Genomic DNA, 10,879 nt, shown 5'->3' with positions numbered 1-10,879 from the left:
CTTGTTAATGCAATTTGTGATTTCCTTGTTTGTTTTTGACTTGTATATTTTATTGTTATGTCTAACTCTATTATTTCCCTTCCCTTGATCCTACAAGTGCCTGTTGGTGCTTGCCAGGCCAGCACTGTAAAAAAAAAGTGTTCTTAATGTTTATGTCTGGTTAAATCAAATGAAGAAATTGTTTTGTCACATTACCTCGAGCAACATGAGGTCGTTGAGAAATGCACATTCGGCATAGTAGGGATGAGGAATGCTTCTCTTCACCTTTAGAACCTGCCTGTAATGGTTTTCTTCTTCATCGTTTTCGATAGAGTGCAACCCCAGCAGCACAGTCTCAGTACTGAGAGAGAGAGCGAGAGCTGTTTTTACATTTTATTTTTTTTATAGCCGATAAGTCTTTAAAGCTTTTTTAATGAAGGTTACCAACAAGTGTATACTTAACCAAGTATAATAACTTCAGTGACTGTCACATAGATGCTGAATAAGTAACAATTAATTATAAATTCTTAATGCTGTCAGTTTTGTAGAAAATGTATGTTTCTTGTGAGTTTTGAAGCAAGGAGGTATATTTTCAAATGAAACAATATTATTCAGATTGTGAATTTATTTCTGCCTTTCTGTTTGATGTTGTGATGTTTAAGTTCTTACTCCGTGCAGTGTGCAGCAGTCAGGACCCATTTTGGATCAATCAAAGTTCCTCCGCAGTTTGGAGCATCTGTCATCAGCAGAGCCATGAAAGGCATTGAGTGTGGCTTCACTTCATTCCCATTGATAATCTCAGATCCATGACCTAACACAAAACATATCAAAGATCATCGTCATGCTTGGAACCAAAAATATAATAAATTCTTGCAAAATAACTGCATTTAAGGAATAATGACTCACTCAAGTTGACAAAAAGGAGAAAGGTCCAGGAGAGGACAGCAACAGAAGCGCTCAGAGAGAACATCTCCTTCGCTGTTCTTGATCTGATGATGATCTCACCTTCTCTGGATGTTAACTCTGGCTTTTATATGTTTTTTCTCATGAAAGTTTCGATTATGGAAATGCGTGATAAAGATTTCTGACATGATATGTGATTCTGAAGGCTGTGATCATGTTTATCAGAACCAATAGAGACTTGTTTTCTGCAGCTTCGTGCAGTTTTTTCGGGGGGGTTTTGTGATAAAGATCATTAGCACTAAGTGCAAACTGGAAAAAACAGCTTAACGATGATGCGAAGATAAAAAAAAATGCTTCAAGTTTTTAAATTCTTTAACAAAAACAGTGCAATGAAATACGATGCACAGTTGCAAATTTTCTTTTTTTTCATTTACCCTTTATTTATACAGATAGTCTCATTGAGTCACGAGAACTCATTTTCAAGAGAGATTTGTTTTTGGGAGCAATCAAGGACTCAGAACCATCGGTGGTTTTAGAGCATTTGATTGTGAGCTGTCCATTTCAAAAACTTTTCAGATATTTAAACTTTAATTCATGCAATATGTTGTTCGAGTCATGCTGTGAGTATTTCATACTTTGCAGAGCCTTTTTGATTTAAAGAAATACTTGAAACTTCATGTAAAACAAGACTCAAAACAAAATTTGGACACATAAACAAGTTGACAGTGTATGATTTCAATCCAGAAATTTACCAAAATATCCATTCATCCATTTTCTTCCGCTTATCTGGGGTCGGGTCGCGGGGGTAGCAGCTTAAGTCGGGAGGCCCAGACTTCCCTCTCCCCAGCCACTTGGTTCAGCTCCTCCGAGGGAATCCCAAGGCATTCCCAGGACAGCTGAGAAACATAGTCCCTCCAGCGTGTCCTGGGTCTTCCTCTGGGTCTCCTCCCAGTGGGACGCACCCGGAACATTTCACCAGGGAGGCGTCCAGGAGGCATCCTAAACAGATGCCCGAGCCACCTCAACTGGCTCCTCTCGATGTGGAGAAGCAGCGGCTCTACTCTGAGTCCCTCCTGGATGTCCAAGCTTCTCACCCTATCTTTAAGGGAGAGCCCAGACACCCTGTGGGAAAAACTCATTTTGGCCTCCTGTAGCTATGATTTCGTTCTTTCGGTCACAACCCAAAGCTCATGACCATAGATGAGGGTAGGAACGTAGATCGACCGGTAAATTGAGAGTTTCGACTTTTGACTCAGCTCTCTCTTCACCACGACAGACCAGTACTGCGCCCGCTTCAAAGCTGACACCGCATCTATCTGCCTATCGATCTCCCGCTCCATTTTTCCTTCATTCGTGAACAAGACTCCGAGATATTTAAACTCCTCCATGTGGAGCAGGACCTCCTCCCCAACCCGGAGAGGGCACTCTACTCTTTTCCGGTTCAAGACCATGACCTCGGATTTGGAGGAACTGATCCTCATCTCAGCCGCGTCACACTCGGCTGCGAACCACTCCAGCAAAAGTTGTAGATCACGACTTGATGAAGCCAATAGGACCACGTCATCTGCAAAAAGCAGAGAAGCGATCCCAAGGCCACCAATACAGATCCCCTCAACACCTTGGATGCGCCTAGAAATTCTGTCCATAAAAGTTATGAACAGAATCGGTGACAAAGGGCAACCTTGGCTGAGTCCAACTCTCACCGGGAACAAGCCCGACTTACTGCTGGCGATGCGGACCAGGCTCTGACACCGGTCATACAGGGACCTAACAGCCCGTATCAAAGGGCCCGGTACCCCATACTCCCGGAGTACCTCCCACAGGGTTCCCCAAGGAATGCGGTTGAACGCCTTCTCCAAGTCCACAAAGCACATGTAGACCAGTTGGGCAAACTCACACACACCTTCCAGGACCCTGCAGAGGGTGTAGAGCTGGTCCAGTGTTCCACGACCAGGATGAAAACCCCACTGTTCCTCCTGAATCCGAGGTTTGACTATCCAACAGACCCTCCTCTCCAGAACTCCTGGATAGACTTTACCAGAGAGGCTTAAGAGTGTGATCCCCCTGTAGTTGGAACACACTCTACGGTCCCCCTTTTTGAATAGGGGGACCACCACCACTGTCTGCCGATCCAGGGGAACTTCCCCCAATGTCCAAGCAATGTTGCAGAATCGTGTCAGCCAACACAACCCCACAACATCCAGAGCCCTAAGGAACTCCGGGCAAATCTCATCCACCCCTGCGGCCCTGCCACCGAGGAACTTTTTAACCACCTCGGTGACCTCAGCACCAGAGATTGGAGAGCCCGACCCAAAGTCTTCAGGCTCCACTTCCTCAGTGTAAAATGTGCTGGTGGGATTGAGGAGGTCTTCAAAGTATTCTGCCCACCAACCCAAGACATCCCGAGTTAAGGTCAGCAGCACACCACCTCCACTACAAACAGTGTTGGTGGTGTACCACTTTCCCACCCTGAGACGCCGGATGGTGGACCAGAATTGTCAAAATATTACATTTTTATTTCCAAATTAGGAAACTATTACTCAATTTTTTGAAAACTGCAGATTGTCAAAAGTGACAAGTAAAAATGGTAAGAATGGTCATTTACTTGTCACCGAGTCATCAAGAAAAACATGATTTATTAATATCACCTTTGCCTTGTAATAAAAAAAAAAAGGTTTCATTTTTAAAACCCATCCTGGAAGTGAAAAGGCTTTTGAAGTTCTTTAGTCCCTGTTCCTTTTGGCTTTAAGATTAGTTTTAAACGCAGAGACGGTTCCAGACTCGCATATTCAAATTGGAGGTTAGTTTTCCAGAACAGGAACCTGATAATGAAAAGCTCTGTCCAAAATGGACTTACTGATCCTCAGGGCTTGCTCAATGATGGCAAGCTGCCCTGGCCCAGATTCAGCAAAATACGCCCAAACCATGATACCACCACCATGTTTTACAGATAAGGTTCTTAGGCAGGAATGAAGTGTTTTCCTTTCTCCAGACACTTTTCATTTAAACCAAAAAGTTCTATTTTGGTCTCATTTGTCCACAAAACATTCTTCCAACAAACTTTTGGCTTGTCCACGTGATCTTTATCAAACTGCAGACGAGCAGCAATGTTCTTTTTGGAGAGCAGTGGCTTTTCCTTCAACCCTGCCATGAACCATTGTTGTTCAGTGTTCTCCTGATGGTGGACTCATGAACATTAACGTTAGTCAATATGAGAGAGGCCTTCAGTTGCTTAGAAGTTACCCTGGGGTCCTTTGTGATCTCTATTCCATTATCTATTCCACACATTGTTCTTGGAGTGATCTTTGTTGGTCCACCACTCCTGGGGAGGGTAACAATGGTCTTGAATTTCCTCCATTTGTACACAGTCTGTCTGACTGTGAATTGGTGGAGTTAAAACTCTTTAGAAATGGTTTTGTAACCTTTTCCATCCTGATGAGCATCAACAATTCTTTTTCTGAGGTCCTCAGAAATCTCCTTTGTTTGTGCCATGATACACTTTCACAAACATGTTGTGAAGAGAAGACTTTGATAGATCCCTGTTCTTTAAATCAAACAGGGTGCCCACTCACACCTGATCGTCACCCCATTGATTGAAAACATCTGACTCTAATTTCATCTTCAAACTAACTGCTAATCCTAGAGGTTCACATACTTTTACCACTTATAAATACAGTATGTACCGGTAATATTGGATTATTTTCCTCAATAAATAAATAAATGACCAAGTATAATATTTGTTTTGTTTGTTTAACTGGGTTCTCTTTATCTACTTTTAGGACTTGTGTGAAAATCTGATGATGTTTTAGGTCATATTGATGCAGAAATATAGAAAATTCTAATGGCTTCACAAACTTTCAAGCACCACAGTAAATGTCTTCCTGTGCTGCGTGGTCACATAAACTCAATCAGAAAGTGACAAACTGTTTCTTAATGTTCAGTAATGCTATTTTATTATTGATAAAAGCAAAGAAAAGCAGAACAACAAGCGGACAGAAACGATCTCAGAGAAATAGATTCATTATATTTCAGCCATCTTCATCATCAGCTTGATCCAGTCAAGTTGAACTGGTGTGAGAAAAGCGTACACCCCAGGTTTGTGTTTTAGTCCACACCTTATTCCAAAAGAAGTGACTCCAGCCAGAGCTCCATCACATATTATTGGCCCTCCTGAATCCCCCTGGAGATGAAAAAAATCAAACATAAAACACATATTGGTCACATTTAAACAATCATTTCATTTAACATCAAAATAAAATGCAGTGAGTTGCACTTACTTGGCAGGTGTCTGCAACCTTATCACCATCGGAACCAGCACAGATCATGTTAGGGTAGATCTTAAGGCTGTAGCCATAAAATTGAGCAGAGCTGCACTTTTCTCTGTCGATCACCGTCACGTTGACGGACATCAGGACATCTGACATCCTTTTGTCGTTGTAGTCTGTTGTTCCCCATCCAGCCACCACACAGACGGAGCCGCCTTCTGGATCGTTGACATTATTATTCAGCCTGAGAGCCCTGACCCACTTGGTTTCCTTCACTGGCTCATAAAGCTGGAAAAATAATGAAATTAAATTACACTAAAAAAGTATATACTGCTTATATATATATATATATATATATATATATATTGACTGAATACAGTAAAACTAAATCAGCTTTATAAATTTGGAAAAGAAAATGTATCTTACACAGTAAAGCAACATAAATCACCGCATCGTTAAGAATGTGTTGTTTCAATCTGCTCCGTGTTGATGTGAACAAAATTGTTTGTGTGTGTGTGTGTGTGTGTGTGTGTTGTTGTTTGTGTGGTCATAGCTGAGAGTCATTCAAAACACCTACTCTTATACACATTGCCAAATAGTTTGGTTTAAAGCATTAGCAGAAACCTTTGCTGTCAACCACTGGACAGATTTTAGTAGAACTGAAAGTACTCACTGGCTGTACATTCAAAACTCAGTAACATTTCAAGTCTGGATGATTTTTGTTTAAATCACCGGCACAAGAGGTGGCGGGAAATATGCATTTATTTACTGTATTTATTTACTCAGACAACAGTGACTTATCATTGTTTTGTCACCTTACCTCGAGCAACATGAGGTCATTGCTATGAGTGTTTTTGTCATAGAAAGGATGAGGAAAGCTTCTCATCACCAGTCGTAACTGCCTGACACGTTCTTCTTTTTCCTTTGCTTTGATAGAGTGCACCCCCAGCTGCAAAGCGTTAATACTGCAAGTGGGAAAAAAAAATTATTAATAACCAGGGATAATTAAATTGACCTGAAAGTTGACACAGTAGTACAGTATTAATAATGTAGTTATGACATTAAGAATCAGATTTCATATACAAAGTTTCTTCAAAATGGTATCCAGCTGATTATCCTCATAATCTGACTGTGGCTGGCTCTGATGCTTAGGTAGTTGTTGAAAGAGCAATATTTAGATAAAAATGTTGGATGCAGTCTGTTATTCATTTCTGTATTTTAAACTCTGTAGCGCTACTGCATCCTAAAACTTAATAGCCTGGAAATTGCAAGAAACACTGTAGCGCATTTGGAAATTGCTTGATAGCTGCAAACGGAGTGTATATGCTCCAGTTCTTACTTGCCGCAGTGGGCAGCAGTCAGGACCCATTTTGAATCAATCAAAGTCCCTCCGCAGAACGGAGACGGATACCCCAGCAGAGCCATGAAAGGCAGCGAGTGTGGCTTCACTTGGTTCCCATTGATAATCTCAGATCCATGAGCTAAAACAAAACACATAAAAATATCATGTTTATGCTTGGAAAGAATAAATAAAATGGAATAAATCCTAACAAAATAACTGCACTTAAGGAATAATTACTCACTCAAGTTGACAACGAGGAGACAGGTCCAGGAGAGGAACGCAACAGAAGCCCTCAGTGAGAACATCTCCTCCTTTGTTCTTGATCTGGTGATGATCAAACCTTCTCTGGACGTTAACCCTGGCTTTTATACATTTGTCTCCAATGATGTGGTCTGACCATGGAAATGCATGAGTCATAATAAAGATATCTGATTCTGAAGGGTGTGGTAACGTTTATCAGAACCAATTAATCTATTGTTTTCTGTGGCAATGGCAGAGGTATTGTGGTGTCTTAAGAAAGATCATTATCAGTGGGTGCAGCTGGTGAGAACAGCTAAAAGCAAATGCAAAGAAAATAACCTGATGCATGCTCAATAATCCATCCATCCATTATCTTTACCCGTTTGGGTCACGGTGGTCGCCGGTGCCTATGTCCAGCAATCACTGATCGAGGAGTGGGTACTCCCTGGACAGGTCGCAAGTCCATCACAGGGACACATAGAGACAAACGAGACAAACAACCATTCACTCTCACTCACACCTAGGAACAATTTAGAGTTACCAATCAGCCTAACATGCATGTTTTTGGTCTGTGGGAGGAAACTGGAGTACCCGGAGAAAACCCACGCATGCACGAAGAGAACATGCAAACTCCACCCAGAAAGACCCCTGGACCGGGGTTTGAACCAGGGACCTGCTCACTGAGCGGCAGCAGCTCTACCAGTTGTGCCACCGTGCTGCATGCTGAATTATCCAGGTAGAAAAATCTAAAAAAGTTAAGTCTGGTCCTCTGGACATTCAAAAAACAAAACAATGCATGCCTAATAATTTATTTATTTTATTTTATTTTTTTTATGTCCATTGGACCAGACTTGACTTTTTTAGGCAAAAAAAAAAAAAACTTCAAGTTTTGAAAAGTTTATGATTCATACCTACCAGTGCCAAAATATATGATGTGCAGTTGTGAATCAAGGACTCAGAACCTTTAGTGGTTTTGTTTGTGAACTGTCTTATATTTTCCTAAAACTTTATTATTCACACAACTTCTTGTGTAGCTTAAGGATGGACAGACTTGATACAATCTAGGGGACAAAGGGGTTGACATTTCTAGGTTATTCAGATGTCAAGTTAGAGTATAGATAATGTTTACACATGGCTGTCGTCTGTGGCTTTGACCTTTGAGCTTGTGACCTTGAAATGAACAGGAATCATTTTGACCCTTGAGGTGTCCAGCTGTGCAGGTTAATATTTCTATTTTAAGCAGTTATCAATATAATTGTCCACAGACCGATGGGTACCATACCTTATTAAGTCTACTATGTACCACATGTGATTGTGAATGACAATATACTGAAACTTGAACTGGAGTCTGAAAGTTTAAACAATGCATGTTTGCAGGACTATTTCAGGTGTAGCAGTTTAATTTACTGACTAATGAACAGAGACTCACCTTTTTCAGTCTAACAAATACTTTCTGAGTTCTGTTAAAACCTGTTCAGAGGTTCATGAGATATTTTGCTGACAGACAAGATTGACACCAATTGTTAATGCCAGCATTTTAAGTAAATATATTGCACAATATGTAGCACTTGCAATGTGTGTTTGAGATGAAGATGTTCAGCTGCTACTAGCCCAAAATCTGTAAAATTGGCAGAGTTATAACTATTTTGTGTTGGCTAAAGTCAAGTAGCTGTGATGGCCATCTTGAACTGGGTTGGCTCCAATAGTTAAAAAAGTTGTTGAGGCGTATCCAGTGATCAATTTAGAAGAGTTTCATTAAAATCCACCCACTGGTTGAAGAAATATTTTGCTAACACTTCAGACAAATTCACATGTAGTTATGAACAAATACATTGATGCTTTCATTAATGAGCAGTCGTGACGTTATTTATAAAGTGCATTTGCTTTTGCAAATATTGTTTGTGGTACAAAGATGTCAACTTTTGTTCACTTCTGCATTTTTGTCAGTGCAAACCCGAAAGACTTATCACCACACAACAAAAAAACGGAAAAAAAAACAGTCTTGGTTTTTCTTTCAAAGGAAATGTTCACCACAGTCCTGCACAAAGTGTTCTTACAAGCTGGTTATATGTTTTCAATATACGGGTCATTTGCCAAGACGATTAAATCTGCTTTCTGTTAATCTGTAAGAGTATTTCAAATGGAAATACTTACTGTAAATAACTTTTAAAACAAGTCACAGTGGATGTACTGGATTTATGTGTCGGACAACATCACAATTTTGTGTCCGTGGTATATTCATTTAAGCTCACAAGGCATAGAAATAAAGTCCTTAATAATATAGCTTACAATCCTTATTTAAATAAGAAAGAAAACTCAAACCATCCTTCCTACTACTGCCTCTGATTCCCTGTCAGATGAGGCAGTTTTAGAAATGTCACTAGAACCTGATTTATTTTTGGATTAATTTTGTCCATTTGAGTTTCTTCCTTCAGGGCAACGGTACTGCCTTCATTTATTCCCAAAAACAGGACAACATTTTAGTTCATACCACAAGTGATTACATCATTAAACAATAAAGAGGTATAATAAATTACTGAGCTTGACTTCTTTGCCGTAATGAGGGATGTTAATGTCATGTTTGTATATGTATGACCTTTATGTAAATGCCTGCTGGCAATGCTGCAAACCAATGTCCCTATGGGGACAAATCAATCAATCAATCAATCAATCAATCAATCAACCTACCTGTCTGTCTGCCTGTCTGTCTGTCCTGTTGAGCTCTCTACATAAACTGAATTGAATAGTCAAAAACAATAGCTTCATCCAAACCATCCATATGTTTGCTAGATCCTATCTCATCCAGACTGTTTAAAGAAGTATTTCCCCTAATTAATATCCCCATTTTGGATCTGCTTAATTTGTCTGTGTTTATGTACCTCAGTGTTTTAAGGTTGCCAATTAAACCTTTACTTAAGAAAAGCTCATCATAATATGGAGACAGAACTGGAGAAAGTTGCTAATGATATTCTCATGGCATCTTCAATTGATCCAAAATGAGAGATCATATCGCTCCAGTTTTAGCTTCTCTTCATTGGCTCCCTGTCAAATTCAGAATATAAATCAAAATGTTACTTCTAACCTACAAAGCTCTCAACAACCTAACTCCATGCTATGTTATAGATCTTGTTGTACCATACTTTCCTAACAGAGCACTTAGCTCTTAGACTGCAGGCTTACTTGTGGTTCCTTGTTTCCAAAAGCAGAATGGGAGGCAGAGCTTTCAGTTATCAGGCTCCTCTCTTGTGGAACCAACTTCCAGTTTCTGTCCATGAGGCTGACACCTTGTCTACTTTCAAGACTAGGCTTAAGTATTTCCTTTTTGATAAATCCTATAGTTAGGGACAGCTTGGGTTTCAAGAGCTATCCCTTAGTTATGCTGCTATAGGCTTAGACTGCTGGAGGACAAACTGACCACATTTCCTCACTCTGCAGTTATCTTTAACTGCTCTACTACCTGTTTGTATTTGTAATTATTTTTTATTTTAACTTGTGTTTTTTGTCTTTCTTCCAATAGAAAATGCACCTGGACCTTCTGTGTTTGTCTGTTTCTACTTCCTGTCCTCTCCAACCCAGCCAGTCAAAAGAGACGGCCGGTTGTCCTGCCTGGTTCTGCTGGAGGTTTCTTCCTGTTAAAAGGGAGTTTTTTCTTTCCACTGTTGCTTTTGTGCTTGCTCAGGATGGGAGACTGCAACAAAGTGAAGATTCAACACAATCTGCTGGCTTCCTTAGATTGATAACTTTTACCAATTGACTTTTATAATGTCTGTGAATGTTTCTGTTCAGTGCTCTGAGACGACTTCTGCTGTGACTTGGCACTATACAGTATAAATAAACTGAATTGAATTTAACTGCATCAAATCACACATATTATCAACAAAAGTCAAGTCCAATTCATTTCTCAGAAAAAAAAAAAACTAGCACTGACTGAAGTGTTGTACATTTAAAGGAAACCAAACAGATAAAATAAATAACACAGTAAACTTCACACTGAATGTATTTAACTTTACTCTTTATTTAACGAGTTTTTATTTATTATGCTGGAAAAACATCAGTGTTTTGTAAGTGACGATAAACTCTAAATGTTGATCCAGTATTTACTGTTTCATTACAGTTAAAAAATAACACACACACACACACACACACACAC

At 39.9% G+C, this 10,879-nt stretch overlaps 3 protein-coding genes across 3 annotated transcripts in view; 1 reads left to right on the top strand and 2 right to left on the bottom strand.

Annotated features, from left to right (window-relative positions):
- Positions 1-949, bottom strand: part of LOC119413868 (granzyme A-like) — a 1,625-nt gene extending 676 nt beyond the window's left edge. The window contains exons 1-3 of the mRNA XM_037680934.1: positions 886-949; positions 649-790; positions 196-340 (exon numbers count right to left, since the gene is read on the bottom strand). Coding sequence (XP_037536862.1) covers positions 196-340; positions 649-790; positions 886-949 — 351 coding nt within the window. The remainder of the gene's footprint in view (positions 1-195; positions 341-648; positions 791-885) is intronic.
- The window catches only part of tmem8b (transmembrane protein 8B), a 1,109,927-nt gene that overhangs the window by 33,481 nt on the left and 1,065,567 nt on the right, over positions 1-10,879 (top strand). The window lies entirely within an intron of this gene.
- LOC119413869 (granzyme A-like) lies at positions 4,904-6,794 on the bottom strand. The gene is made up of 5 exons (XM_037680935.1): positions 6,731-6,794; positions 6,487-6,628; positions 5,968-6,112; positions 5,160-5,435; positions 4,904-5,062 (listed from the first exon to the last, which is right to left on the bottom strand). Exons 1-5 carry the CDS (start codon positions 6,792-6,794, stop codon positions 4,904-4,906), a joined length of 786 nt encoding a protein of 261 aa, XP_037536863.1.

Source organism: Nematolebias whitei, chromosome 8 (genome assembly GCF_014905685.2).
Source record: "Nematolebias whitei isolate Nwh7 chromosome 8, NemWhi1, whole genome shotgun sequence".
In the NCBI taxonomy this organism is placed as follows: domain Eukaryota; kingdom Metazoa; phylum Chordata; class Actinopteri; order Cyprinodontiformes; family Rivulidae; genus Nematolebias; species Nematolebias whitei.
Note: the sequence above shows the minus strand (reverse complement) of the source record. Positions and strands in the feature narration are given on the sequence as shown.